A 14944-nucleotide genomic window follows, 5' to 3' on the forward strand; every position below is an offset into this window, starting at 1 on the left:
CTGCAGTCACTTAACTAGTTAGTCTTGAAATACAATCATGCTAATCAGTGCGCTACTGAACCTCTCATTATACCAGTAAAACCTGCCCATTCTTAAAAAATCAATGCTAACATATCGTCATTACTGTTTTGTTGTCAAAATACAGAAATGTTGTCACAGAGGGTAATATAACTGTATTATTGTGGTAATTTGGGTGGAGACATGCATTAATCATGAGTTTTGTTAAAGGATAGAATCATTCCATGGGGAAACTACAAATACCTATAGACTGAAGGTTTTTCCTGTTCAATAGTGCAGTTGAGGGAGTTATTGGGATGTAAGAAAATGCTAACGCAGCTTACTTATATTTATGAATCAACAGTTGTTATGCTATAAGGGTGTGTCTACAGATTCAATGTGCGACTCCACCAAATATGCTTCTTCAATAGTATTGTGTTAGAAGAGGGCAGTGGCTCGGAGGCTAAAACAGGTTGGAGAGGACCAACCGTTGCGTAGTTTGTACCTAACCCATGTACCTAACCCGTGATTGAGACATTGTTGTGTGAAGGATCCATGTGTGAAAGTTAGATTGTCCATCAGGAATTTTGACCTTCATGATATCGAGATGACAATGTGAGCTCATCATTTAACTGGACTGGACTGAGTCATGTGTGCTTTTTTGGGGGTGTTGGCATTGTCTATGACAATGACATCAGCAAAACCTACCTTAGACTATTTGAATCATCACAGCATTTAAAAAGAAAAAGTTGTAATCTGTTGTGGTTACATTAAGATCTGTGCTATGTTTAGTTCTGTTTTTAAGTGCAGTGAGTCAGCATCGAATTTATTTTGGTTCTTCTGCACACACAGTGTCCTATTAAATAGTACCTTCCCTGTGTTTACCCATATGTTTACCCATAATGCCTTTGTGTTTTTTTATTGCTGAGCGTGCATAGTGTTTACCTGACTAAAAGCCACGTATCTAGGTGGTTTCTTGCACGCAACGTTTAGCTCTACACCCATGCTCATTCAAAACTGTACTCACTCTATAGTTCTCTGATGGGTTTCCACCTTTTTTTCTGTCGTATTGTTGTTAAATGGGTTGGGTTATGAGGTCATCAGCCAAGTATTTCCAAATGTGCTCTGCTATGCTTTCAAGAGTTTTGTCCATCTGATAAGAATTAGTGTTTTTTTGTGGTGTTGCTCATGTATCTTTATTTAGTGGCACAAGGAAAGAACACTGAGGCTGCCTTTTACACTGCAGGTCTTGATGCCCAAATTGCGACTCTTGTCCGATATCTGAATTTGCACTATAAACTTGGCGAAACAACTAAAGGTAGACGTGGTGACCCGGAAAAGCTTAAAAGTAAAAAAAATTGTGCGATTTGCAATGGACGCAGATGAAATGATACAAGCTTTTGCTCTACACACCATCTTTAAAGGTCAGCAAAACATGGAGTTGAGCCTTCGTCCTCCATTCTGCCACTGGACAAAAGAGTCATGTGATCTTGGTTGGTGTCCACCTGAGTTGATGTCATTCGCCGCGGTCGTTTTTTTCAATTGCGCACAACTCGCATTGTCTGGGGAATATCCGATCTGTATGCTTACATATCCGATTCATGTTAGATTTATTTCCACATATGAGTGAGGCCTGTGCATGTGCTTTTTTCCTCCTTACACATTCGTGGGTCATATCCGATCTGTGCCACATGGGAGGACAAAATTGGAATTGGGTCACTTGAATCATGTAATGTAAATGTAGTGTTGATGTACATTAAAGACATATCTTATTTGGGGGGAAATATTTGACAGTCAAATTTCAGCACAGTGGCTCTAACTTTAGCTTCAAAACTCCCTGACAATCCCGTGAGCCCTTTTTTCATATAAGATGTGGTAGAAGTGGCGGCCTAGTGGTTAGCGCATATGCTCTGATATGTGGTGCTGTTCTAGGTTGAGAGTTTGTGCCTGGCTCGTTTCATTTTCTTATACATTTCTCCTCTTTTCCCATCATTTTCTTTCCTCCTTCTTGCCTATCAGGGTAAAAAAAAAAAAAGTATTTCCAACAACATAATTTATTATAATAATTAATATAATAATGATGAAAATATTATTGTTGTTATTATAATTATGTAACGATAATAATATTTTGCATTGTAATTATAAGTATAATTATATATTTGTATTTATTGTTTGATGATTACATCCAATAAATGTAACTTTATAAAGTAAGACTGTATAATGCTTGATGCTTTGTTATTATTATTATTATTATTTAAAATGATTTGATTATTATTAATAATAATAATAATGATATTTAAATAATATAAAAATCAATTGGATTTAATTAAGCATTAGCAACATGAATAATAATCATTATTATTATTTTATATTATTATTATTATTAAAAAAAATTATTCCTTAACTAATACATCCAATAAATTAAAGAACTTAAAAAAGTTAGAAAGAAATTATCTTTTAAAATCTTTTTAAAAGGTTCCTCATGACAACCATGGAGCATGTTTTCTGTGTCAAGTAGGTCATGTAGGACAATGTGACACAATCATAAGATATGTTTAATTTAGAGTTATGTGGAATTTGATTTAGGACCAATGAGATTTCACAGTGGGTGAGGTTATTTGGTGCAACATTCTATAAAAAGAAATTTAGTGATAGACGAAATGTCCTGTCACTAATCACTTGCTGAGGTCACTGAGGACAAAAACCTCAGATTTACATGGAAGAGCTTTAATCACATGAACTGCGCTGATGTTTGACTGTATCCTCATCTCTGGTTCTTTATATTTCATCATCAACAATCCACCCTCTTTCAGTACATAGCCTAAAACCTGCTGAGCTTGTTAGAAGACTTTAAGGAACATCGAAGCAGTGAATCTACATGCTGGGTGCTCCTTTTATTGCTCTTCTGCCTAGAAGGTTTGTGAACATAGCACATGTAAAGGCCAAAAGACAAGCAATCCATCAGCTGTTACCATTTTACCCTTGAGCAACTGTCACTGTAATAAATGAATAGCACGTTTAAAGGTTCATTTAAAGGTTTGGAGGACCTCATACAATGAATGGCTAGAAGTGATTGCTGTGGGTGGTGGACTGGTGGTTTGGTGGTTAATAGTCTTGCTTGGTATAAAAAGGCCTAATTCAAGATGCAATCTGTGAACCGGTAGAGCTACTGATTAGTCCTTACATTAAAGATCAGTTAGGATTTTTATTGCTTCTGAGTTTTTGATTTATCTAATAATGATGCATTATAATGCTGCATCTGATTTGAAATGCACCTTGCAGTTTGCATTTGGTACTTTTTTGCCCGCATTTGAAATAATGCACACATATTTAAGTATGTTTGATAATGTGTTCACTGGGTTTATCTTCTCTCTGATTCAGCATGACCTTATATTTTGTGCTAAACTCATGATTTGCATGTGATTCTGGCTGTTTTTAATGTAGCGAGGTCAGGGCAAGTAATGAGATCAATAGTGCAGTGCACTTATGCATGCAGCAATAATGCTTTTTCGTAATAAAGTAAATGCATTTCCCTTTCTCAGATACTCAACCGCCCTCTTTCTGTCTCTCTTCTCATTGCAGTCTCAGCACGTCACACCCACCCCAACATCTCAGGTCTCCTCAGCGAAACCTGCACAATATGAGGTAAAAACCTTCATCCTTTTCAGTTATTTACTCCATTTATTCACATTAGCTCATTCATTTGTCTGATGGAAAGACTACACTCCACTCTACAACTTTATCAACCCATGGCATCTACACTGGATGTTGGTAGTCGTCTGCTTTTTACTCCTTTGAAGTATGCAGGTATCCGTACTGTTCTGTTAGGGACGCTACTGTGTTTTTAAGAGGTGTGGTGTCATTGCTGAATAGAGAGCAGGGAAAAGTCTTCCACCTATTCAGATAAAGTGTTTATTGCTATTCCTTGAAATGTAGACACTGTGTAACAAGCTTTTTCTGATGAACAAATTAAGGCTACTTGCCAGTACAAAAGTCTCCACCACAATACTAGGGTGTTGTGGGTGGCTGTTGCTAGGTTGCTATGTGCTTGATTTAACAAGCACCAACATTAAAAGCTACAAGAGGGCCGAAAATAATCACTGCATAGAGATACAAATATAAAGAAGTCTTTATACACTCTTAGAGAACTTTGTTGGTTGATTTTGAGACTTTTTGGTTGTTTTAAATGTTAACATTTTTCTCGTGGTTATTTGTTGCCTTTGGACAGAGCATGTTTCTGCTTGGGATATTTGGTTGTGGCAGGACATGGTGTCTCCCATGAGAGGCGTCTATCCTATGACTCACTTTCCTGAATCTAGTTACAGCTGGAGTTTGCTTTTGATTTACTTGGAACTGCTGTTTGTGTGATTGTTATAGGTATCGCTCATCCCCAAATACCCTGGCTAACAAGTAACTCAGACTGAAAACAAAGATTACTAGCAAAACTAGTTGATACCTAGTGCACGCCATCCTGGCACAATTGAGCTGTGGTGCTCATGCAGGAGGCGTAGGTTTGAATCTGTCCTGATCCCATTGCCTCTCTCCCGAATAGTTTCCATCAATAAACGTGGAATAACCCAAAAAGTAATGTGTGTGTGACACCCTAAATATGATATATGATTGACATTCTAACATCTGCATTGTAGAAAGGACCTTTGCAATCCTCCACTGCATCTGCAGCTGTTAAACCCGGCACCAGCCCTGCAACCCCAGCAGTTTCTACAGTAGCTCCATCTACTGTGGGAGCAGCAGGCGGTGGAGGTTCTACCGCCACTCAGAAAGGACCTTCTCAAGTCACGCCACAGGTAGACACCATCCGTCTACTGGATTTATCGGACTTTGGGCTTGTTCACACCTTCCTCACGCTGGTTTTCATCAGGGTCATACTGCACTGTCTTTTTCTTAAACACCTAATCCTTTCTATCCTAATCAATCTTGCTTTCATTCTTGGTTAACATTTTTGGTGAATACTAACACACTTTTGGGTTGTTTCTGGAAAACATATTTAGGACCATTTGTTGCACGAACGTCTCTGTCTAATGGAGATGGTGCTTTTTGTCTGTTCTTTGGGTCTCAACGCTGACCACATTCATGACTTTCTGGGTGCCGCCTCGAGAAACATCATCTCATCTCATCTTCATATTTAAAAGTGCATAATGAGTATCTCACTCCGGCATGCTGATTGCAGGCCACAGTCTCTAAACCCACACCTGCGTCTTCGGCTAAAGTCCCAACTGTGAGCTCCTCTACTGGACCTGCTGGAACGACAGGTGGAACAGGAGTGAAGCCCACAGACCCTGTGAAAGACAAGGCCCAGGTATACCAATGCACATCATTCATTGGAGTCTCCTTATTCTTCTGCAAACAAGACTTCATCAAAATGCCGCTTATGATGTCCTCTTCTGCACACCATTTATTGCTGCTTTTACTTCAAGAATTCTCTTTGGATGGACAGTCCTGCCTTAGCAATGTCTCATTCTCCGATCACCATGGTGTTCATCTTTCACACTAATGTATAAGGAGTTGCATCATTGCACTCCTGAAAAGATATGACAAGAGGTCTTATCTTTCTGTTCTTTCCCTCTCTGGATTTGCTTTGGCTGCACAATTGCTTTATCTAATTTATTATCATCATGTGAAAGTTGGTATTAATACTCGGAATATGTGGCGCGTATTCTTCTGATAGAGTACAACCGTTCCTTCATCCAAACCGGGACCCGCTAAAGTGGATCCGGCTGTTGGGAAGCTCTCGGCCACTGCTGGTGTCCAAAAGCAAACAAGCGCCCAAAAGGTACTTATGGAATGACAGAGGATCATCGGGAGTGTATCAAAATTACGTCAACGTTGTTCTTTTAACCTCCAATTCTCATGCTAAAAGTACAAAGAGATTTGTGCTTGAAAAGAAGCAACCAGTATTTCTTAATGGAATTTTTAAAAGGGCTATTAGGGGAAGCATTTATTTTTATTTTTTTATGATTAACGACTACCACCTAAGTTCAGGCCCATGCATAAACTCATGTTAATGCATTTCAAAGCATCACTGAACATACTGTAACTTCGGGATGTAAAGCCACTCACGCTGGTCTAAATAGAACACCTGTACACTACCATTTAAAAGTTTGAGGTCAGTAAGATATTTTAGTTGTTTTTGAAACTCACCAAGGCTGCTTTTATTTGATCAAAAATCCCGTAAAATCATTAATATTGTGGAATATTATTCAAATGTAAAATGAGTCCATTAAGAAAAATTTGAAATCATATTAGATATCATTCGAAGATGCTGATTTTCTGCTCAAGAAACATTAATTTTCATCAGTGTTGAAAATTGTGCTGCTTTATATTTTGGTGAAAACTATGATGCCGTTTTTCGGGATTTTTTAGTGAATAGAACGTTTATTTATTTTAAATAGAAATCTGTCTTTACTGTCACTTTAAACTTCAATTTAATGTGACCTTGCTAAAAAAAACAAATATTTGTTATAAAAAAAAAATCTTACTGACCCCAAACCTTTTAACAGTAACCGTATAATGGAAAGACATCTATGAAAATGATTCACAGTGTTTCTATTTTAAGCATTTTTTTATTTATTTTTTTTATTTTTGGCTAAAATTGGTATGAGTAGAGAAAGTGTATATTTTAGCTTCTGTGACTGGTCACCATTTCTTTTACTGTAGGTTTTGTAAAAATGTTAGAACTACTTTTTTCCCCATTTTAAATGATCATGTATACCATATATACCATGGAATATACAATATCACTCCACAGCATATCAATTTAATACAACAGTTTGCTGAGAAACATATGGTCATCTTACATGGATGTCTTGGGAATTTATTGAATAATACCTTGGAATGTTTCAGTACTGGAGCCAGTCGAGGTATGTCAGTATGGAGAATAATAATTTTGCTTTGGGCTGCAGGTGCAAGTGGAAGTGGGTCCTCCAGGAGCTAAAGTCAGTACGGAGGTTAGTATACATGCTAAGTTTATCTTTGTGGATTTTTGTTGGGTGGTCATCAGAGATTCTGTGTCTTAAAAAACATTCCAATGTGTTTATTTTGTGTGTGTGTGTGTGTAGGAAGTAGATCCGTTTGATGCCCTGTCTGGCACTTTACCTTCATCAGAACCTCTTGCTCCTAAAGTCCCAACATACACTGGACCAGAGGTCAAAGAGGTAATGCAGGGGTGTAGATATTTGACTGATGTCTATTTAAAACTTAAAGGGAAAGTTATCCAAAAATGAAAAATCTGTCATCAGTTACACTCTCATGTCGTTCCAAATCCATAAGACCTTTGCTCATCTTCGGAACACAAATGAAAGCGATTTCTGGCCCTCCAGTGAAAGTCTATTCACCCAAAATTCTTACTCTTGAAAACGTTCAGAAAGAGAATGTAAAAGAAATCCATATGGATTGAGTGGTTAAATCCAAGGCTTCTGAAGAGACTCGATCACTTTATATGATGAACAGATTTAATTTAGGCTTTTATTCATATATAAATATTGATCAGCGAACATAAACTAAAGTTTAACCGAATATGCTTGATGCTTGAGAACAAACATTGAGAACAAACCAAACTCATTGGTTCTTACAGAAGCTCAAACATGCTGTGTAACACGAGAATGAACTTCATTGGTTCTCGCACGTCAAGCAAGAATGTTTGAGCTTCTGTTTACCAAATTTGAATGCTGTATGTACATTCGCTGATCAATGTTTATATGTAAATAAAAGCCTAAATTAAATCTGTTCATCATATAAAGTGATCATGTCTCCTCAGAAGACTTGGATTAAACTGCTTGATTCATATAGATTTCTTTCACAATCTCTTTATGAATGTTTTCAAGCGTCAGAGTTTTGGGTGAATAGACATTTACTGGAGGGCCAGAAATCACTCAGATTTCATTTAAAATATTTTCATTTGTGTTCCGAAGATTAAAACGAAAGTCTTATGGGTTTAGAAAGACATTAGGGAGAGTAATTGATGACAGACTTTTCATTTTGGGGAGAATTAACCCTTTAAGCAATTATCTTAGCACGTGTTTGTGAATGCTGATTGTTTAACAACCTGTATTTTGCTATATGTGTGTTTTCTAATGGAGTGTGTTGCATGTCTCAGCTAAGCGTAAAACCAAAGACAGCTGATATATGTGGTGTGAGAGATGACACACTTCCGCCCGGATACAGAAAGGAAGACATGGTCAGTTGGCGATCATGCATACTCTTAACCTCTTTCTTTTTCTATTTCTTTCATCTTATCCGTAGTTAAATGGATAGTTCATTCAAAAACCTGGATGATTTTCTTTCTTCCACTGAACACAAAATTAGGATTTTGAAAAACTTTTTCATACACTTACAATTAATGGGGACTGAGGCGTTCAAGCTTCAAAATGAACAGAAAGGCACCAAAAAGCATAATAAAAGTAGCCTAAAGAAAGACTTATTCCACGTCTTCTTAAAGGTATAGTTCACTCAATTACTCATTCTCATGTTGTTCCAAACCCATGTGACTTTTTGTTCATCTTTGGAAGAGATTTCTGTCCCTCCATTGAAAGTCTATTCACCCGAAACTCTGTCAGTACAACATTTATAAAGAGATTGTTAAATAAATCCATATGAATTGAGCAATTTAATCCAAGTCTTCTGATGAACAGATTTAATTTATGCTTTTATTCACAAAAACATTAATCAAATAAACATTGATGTCTTGACACTTCTGACACTTCAAGAACCAAATCTCATTGGTTCTTGCGGATGCTCGATTGTTTATCACAAATATCTTCATTTGTGTTCTGAAGATGAACGAAAGTCTTATGGATTTGGAGCATGAGGATGAGTGAATGATGACAGAATTTTCACCTTTGGGTGAACTATCTTTTTAAGCCATTCAAAGCCATTTTTTTCAAAGTTTTTTTTTTAGTGAACTGTTCCTTTAAACAATCATTCCTTCTCTCTCCCCACATTCCTGATTTGTTTCCCTTTTTATAATACCTCCATCAGTCCTGCTTTTTTCATTATATCTCACTGATGTTTAGTGTATGTTTTTAGTATGTTTCTGATTGTCTAATCCAAAGCATTTGTTTTTAGAGGAGCATGTTTTTCAGTCTTTTTTCAGTGGGTTTTAACTGGTGTTCATTTATATTTTCAGGAAAAGAAAAAACCTACTGGAGTTCCTGAGAAGCCTAAAGATATTCCCAAGGTAGGAGAGTTGCGGAGGCTTTAACTGTCAGTGTGTTCAGTGAGCTGTTGTTTTTAGCTCTTTTCTTATCATGTGACTTTCATTCTTCTAGTTAACACAGGTTTGAAGTCTCCAGTTTTTACTTGCCTACTTCCTAGCACAACATTATTGCTATTGCTGTCACACTGTTACTGTCCCATTCTTCATGTCTTTGAGCCTAATGCACAAAAAATGCGCAAGTTGCCTTTTATTGAGAAAATTAGCGTATACATGTGTGTTGTGTTCTTACCCTTAATATAATGCTGATTAATTTGGAAAATTAAAAATGACAGTAAGCAATTGGCATAATACACACCCAAACCATGTCCATATAGGGGCTTATACATGTGTAAATATATATGTATGTATATATACTACTGTTAAAAAAAAAAATGTTTTTTTTCTCAGCAAGAAAAGAATGCATGAAATCAATCAAAAGTGACAGTAAAAACATTTACATTTTTACAAAAACTTTATATTTCAAATAAATTTTCTTTTAACATGCATATAATTATCAAAGAATCGTTTGATATGCATTTCAGCTGTGCAGCTGATTCATTTCAATGAACTTATTTAATAATCATGATTTCTGCATGAAAACATATGCACGCAATATGCACGGTTACTGAATAAGGCCCATGTTACACCCAGTCATATTTTCTATGACATGTCTCACTGTTATTGTCCCTGTCCCACTGATATTCACCAATGTCTTACCTTTGTTCTTCCTATCTCACTGACAGACTCTCTGTCTCTTTCTCTGTCTGTATTTTAGTGCCAAATATTTAGCTTGATTTAAGGGTGTTGGCTAGCAAACAGAACCAAACACAAATTCATCACTCATTCACTTTCAGCACATTGTTGCTCAATCAGCTTTACCACACACACACATAACCTGTGCTGCATTTCACTTATTATACCATATGGCATAATGATATAAAGATATATGCCATTATGCCAAGTTGTTTTGTTAATGCCCATCACCCACCCTTCAGTTCTCTGAATATAATTATCACGTCTCACCATTTTGTACAGCTTTTCCCTCATATTATCCAGCTGCTGGTTGTTTTATAAGTTAGTGTGTGAAAGCAGTGTGTTGTTAATGTGAGCTCTTGGTATGCAGAGGGTGTGCCTGTACTTTTCCTGTCATGACACATGCTGTTTGTTATTCCCCCGAAATTTAGCTTGGGGCTCCCTCTAATGGTCTTTTCTAGAATTACATTATCAATATATTATTTTTGACATTTTGTGCACAATTCTGTTTTGTCTTTTTTCATTTACGTGTGCTTGTTTTTTCTGAAAGCCTATGAGCACAGATGATGCGCTGGAGTCCCTCTCGGTTGGGTTTGTGTCTTCAGCTCCAACTGCTCCCAAGAAGACAGATGTGGTGAGTAGCCTATCTTGACAAATAGTATGTTGTCTTTTTGCTCAAGTCATGGGTTTTCAAAGTTTTTCATGCCATACATAGACCCGCAGTTATGATAATCCCCTTGTGAGGGAATTTTATTTCAATTAAAATATAAAGTTTTATTTTTATAGTCTTAAAAATGTAAAAAATATTACATGAAAAATATTAGCTATTTTTTATTTGTAACTTATTAATTGTAATTATTATTTTAATAGCTTAATATTATGAATAATAATATTTTGTATTAAAATTGTTAGTATTTAGTTAAAATTAAAACAATTGTTAAAATTAATATTAAGTAAAAAAAAAAAATTATATCTTCCGCTATTATATTTTATTTTATCATTTTCTGTTTACCCTATAGTTGCGCATAGAAAATATTTGCTATTTTAAATTTTTAACATAGTATTAATTATTTTAATAACTAAATAAACATAATAATAAGGATTATTTTTAAGAATATTAGCCTATTATATTATTAAATCGTATTATTTAATTATTTAATCCCTGGCTTAAGTCATATCAGATCATTCGGTTGTATATGCATAGTCTTGACTTAATGCAAATATTTTAATTTTTGTTTGATATTTATTGGCTGTTTTTCAGAAAACTGAAACAATAGGAGCAGTCGATGTTCGTTCGGCTGGCATCTCCAACTTTGCTCCCCCTCCACCCTATCAGCAGGTAACAGCATTTAAAACACTGCGACAATAACATTAGCATGTCTAAAAGCTAAGCATGTCTCTGTCTCCTTGAGCAGAAACAACCGGCGACATCTCAACCTGCTACTGTAACCAAGTCACCTGCTCCACCGGCTGACAAGAAAGCCAAACTAGATATCCACGCACAATCCACTAAACCAAAGACAGATGAGGTAAAGTCAAGTTCAACCCAATACTTTAATGAAGTAATGTTCATTGCATATTTTAAGGATTCGATATTTCAGATAAGTCAATGTATTTTTTTTTTTCAAAATAAATTGAAATTGTGTCCATTTTCTATTCTAGTCAGACAGCTCCATGTCGCTGGACGCTCTCAGCGCTTTGGGCGACACACTGGGCGCTCCAGAACCACCCAAAAAATTGCCTGATCTCAAACCTGGACAGATAGTTGATGTAACAGTTCTGTTTATTCTTTCAGAATTCTTATTAGATTATTTAATTATTTTTATTAAAGCATTAATATAGAGTATTTTTGTTTTGTTATTGTTTTATTAATATTTTGAATGAGCTTTTATTATATTATTAGTGTTTTTTTTTCATCTTAATTTTAGATTGATTTTTAGTATAATTTCATTATGTGCTTTTTTTCAGGTTTTTTTTTTTCTTTCAGTTTTAGGTTTTATATATTTCTAGTTAATAATTTTTGTATTTCAACTTAAATTTATTTGAGTCTATTGCCAAGGCACCATTTAGTTTAAGTTCTTTAACTAATATTTATATTTTTTCAATTAACATAATTGTTTTTATTAGTTTTAGTAAATGATAGTAACCCTGTAAAGAAGTACTCGTTTTCTATATATTTTTTAATCATCTGCATGTTTTTGAGCAGGAGAAGAAACTGACATCTGAGAAGGGTGTTCGTGTCGGGGAGAGAGACGACTCACTCCCACCAGCTTACAGATTCTCAGAGGAAGAGCTCAAGAAATATCCCCCTCCTAAAAAAGAGGTCAGACATTGAATACAATCTACAAAAGATTTCGAATCTGTGTCTTCTCTTATTCTTATTTAATACTTTACATTATTGAGAATGTTTACTTATGTGAGGAGAAATGGGTTGTATTAATGGTGTGTTGTGATTGGCTATTGTCACTGGATGCTGTGTTCTGATTGGTGGATCTCTCTCTTAGCCCTCACTGAACACAGATGATGCACTAGACATGCTTTCCGAAGGTTTCACGACCCCTGTGGCAGCACCTGTTGTTAAGGCCTCTGTTCCTCCTGCACAGGTAATAATTTATAATCATTAAGTACAATATTACAATTATGTAATGCTCATAATGTACATTTGAGTAGTTAAACATGATTAATTTGTTTAATCAGGAAAAGAAGAAACCTGATGCGGTTCCTGAGAAGACTAAAGATCCTCCCAAGGTAGGAAAGCTGTTTCTGTGCTGTGTTGTTTTAAGACATTTGTAGTCACATGCAGTGTTGGGGTAATGCATTACAAGTAACGCGAGTTACATAATCAGATTACTTTTTTTCCAAGTAACTAGTAAAGTAATTACGCAAAGTAACACAAGTTACTTTGCTTTCCCATGCATTGACTGACACCTCTCCTCTCTCCATGTTGAGAGAAATCAGGAGTAAGTGTTATGTGCGCTGTGTGAACATGATGGTTATTGTAGTTCTAGACTAAATGCGCACATGCATTTACTCATCTCACTTGCACAAAAACAGATTCAGTAAAATAAAAAAAATAAAAAATCTAATTCTAAATGTTAAACAACAAAAATATACTTTATGTATTTAATCTCACTTTATTAACTAATCTTTGCTCAACTCAACCACACTACGCAAAAATGTTTAGATAAACATCACATTTGTGTCTCTTCTCCTGCATCCTATTCTTCTGCAATCCAGAATGGCAGCACAGCTGAAAGGTTTGTTTGAGCTGCGCTCTCTACTGTACAGGAGTGAATTTGCATTTCCTTCAGCCCGAGGCTTATTCATTTCACTTTTGGTGTGAAAGGGCATTTATATTTGCCAAAAATAGAAATTTTTGTTATTAAAAAATAATAACGAGTAACGCAATATCCCCAACACTGCTCACATGTTGTTAAAGCCTCTGTTGCTCCTCAAAAAAAGCTACATAACATTAGTTAACATTCAAACAGTTGTTTAACCACTGGTCATTTTCCGAATCAGGAAACAAAGAAGCCTGCTGTGGTTCCTGAGAAGACTAAAGACGTTCCCAAGGTAGGAAAGCTTTCCGTGCTGTTGCTTTTATCATTTTGTTCTTCCTTGTGTGTGATTACTTTATGTTAACATAACAGTAACAAATATTATTGCATTCAAATAGTTCTTTAACCACTAGTATTTTTTTAAATCAGGAAACAAAGAAGCCTGCTGTGGTTCCTGAGAAGACTAAAGACGTTCCCAAGGTAGGCCTTTTACTGTCAGTGTTTATTTTGATATGATGATGACTGTACATTATACCACTTTTTACACTGCTACTTGCCCAAGAAATTGACATGAAATATTGATTTGATTTGAAATTGCTTTATTATTGGATAAGGAAGTGACCGAGGAGTGAGATGAAACACATGATACTAGCACAGCTATGTATGAAATTGGCAGAATTTGGAAAATGGTCAATAGTACTGTACAGTACAGCTTACATAATAGAAATACATCTGATGACAGGATGCTGCGATTTAAGCAAGTTTTCCAGAATGCTTTGTAATAATGCAAATAAGTTAATGTTAGTGTTTGTCTTGCACATATTAACCTGCTTGCTTTCTGTCTTTTTAATCTTCTTTTAGCATAAAGTGGATGAATTCTCAGCACTGGATGCTCTGGCTGGTGATTTCGTGGCTCCAAAGTCTGTTTCTAAGGTACCATCAAATGCCAATAGCTTTGTTTCTGTCCAAAGTTGTGAATTTAACTTTAAACATTTCAAACTTTTGAGAGTAAAGCAGCGTTTCCATCCCATGTGTTCAAGAGAACAAAATCTCAACTTCCTGGGAAGTTGCCGCAAATTATCTGTTATAAAAATGAAAGTTGCTGCAATCGGGTTACACAATCGTGTAAGTCCTGAGTGGTCATTATACCCAACCTTTTTAGTGACAGACTCAGTGACCAAACCAACATTTGAGATGCTGTGCAATGAAACTGGTCCACTGGTTAGTCCAGTTATCCAATCACATACTTTGTTGAGGGAAAGTCACTTGAGTCTTTAGTTGCACATCAAGGGATTTATTCGGTATATGTCGTCTTATTGGATAGAAGAAATGATTCGCCTCAATTGAGCACATTTTTGAATTTATGCACATCTTGGCATTTTTATCCAGATTTTTTTAGCATAAAAATAGGTGGATGGAAACATGCTCGATTCAAATCTCAACTATTATTGCGCTCTGTCAAGTATTTCCAGTATTTGTTTTCACTCAAAAGATAATAAATATTTGTTTTGTTCCCTATTATATTATATTATATTATATTCTTGTATGCCGTAGGTTTCTTCGGCTGCTCCTATCCCTCCAGGCCCTCCACAAAAACCACTGACAGACGAGGTATTGCAAATCCCCCCCCCCCCCCAAAAAAAGAAATTAAATTGGTCATATCAGTAGTATATATTGTTTTAATATTAGAACTGATATTCAGCTT

The 14944-nt window shown here is 35.8% G+C and overlaps 1 protein-coding gene across 16 annotated transcripts in view; it reads left to right on the forward strand.

The window, feature by feature from the left end:
* cast (calpastatin) overlaps positions 1-14944 on the forward strand; it is a 39727-nt gene that overhangs the window by 18636 nt on the left and 6147 nt on the right. For 7 of the 16 annotated variants that reach the window (XM_082140566.1, XM_082140568.1, XM_082140569.1 and 4 more), the window contains 19 exons: positions 3580-3642; positions 4644-4802; positions 5186-5314; positions 5684-5788; positions 6918-6962; positions 7074-7169; positions 8111-8191; positions 9140-9190; positions 10512-10595; positions 11223-11300; positions 11377-11490; positions 11624-11731; positions 12168-12284; positions 12466-12564; positions 12659-12709; positions 13484-13534; positions 13669-13719; positions 14101-14172; positions 14794-14850. In XM_082140566.1, the coding sequence (XP_081996692.1) occupies positions 3580-3642; positions 4644-4802; positions 5186-5314; positions 5684-5788; positions 6918-6962; positions 7074-7169; positions 8111-8191; positions 9140-9190; positions 10512-10595; positions 11223-11300; positions 11377-11490; positions 11624-11731; positions 12168-12284; positions 12466-12564; positions 12659-12709; positions 13484-13534; positions 13669-13719; positions 14101-14172; positions 14794-14850 (1611 nt within the window). The remainder of the gene's footprint in view (positions 1-3579; positions 3643-4643; positions 4803-5185; positions 5315-5683; positions 5789-6917; positions 6963-7073; positions 7170-8110; positions 8192-9139; positions 9191-10511; positions 10596-11222; positions 11301-11376; positions 11491-11623; positions 11732-12167; positions 12285-12465; positions 12565-12658; positions 12710-13483; positions 13535-13668; positions 13720-14100; positions 14173-14793; positions 14851-14944) is intronic. The other 9 variants (XM_082140562.1, XM_082140563.1, XM_082140564.1 and 6 more) reach the window with 5 other exon arrangements.

This window comes from Leuciscus leuciscus (genome assembly GCF_965113295.1).
Source record: "Leuciscus leuciscus genome assembly, chromosome: 16".
Classification (NCBI taxonomy): domain Eukaryota; kingdom Metazoa; phylum Chordata; class Actinopteri; order Cypriniformes; family Leuciscidae; genus Leuciscus; species Leuciscus leuciscus.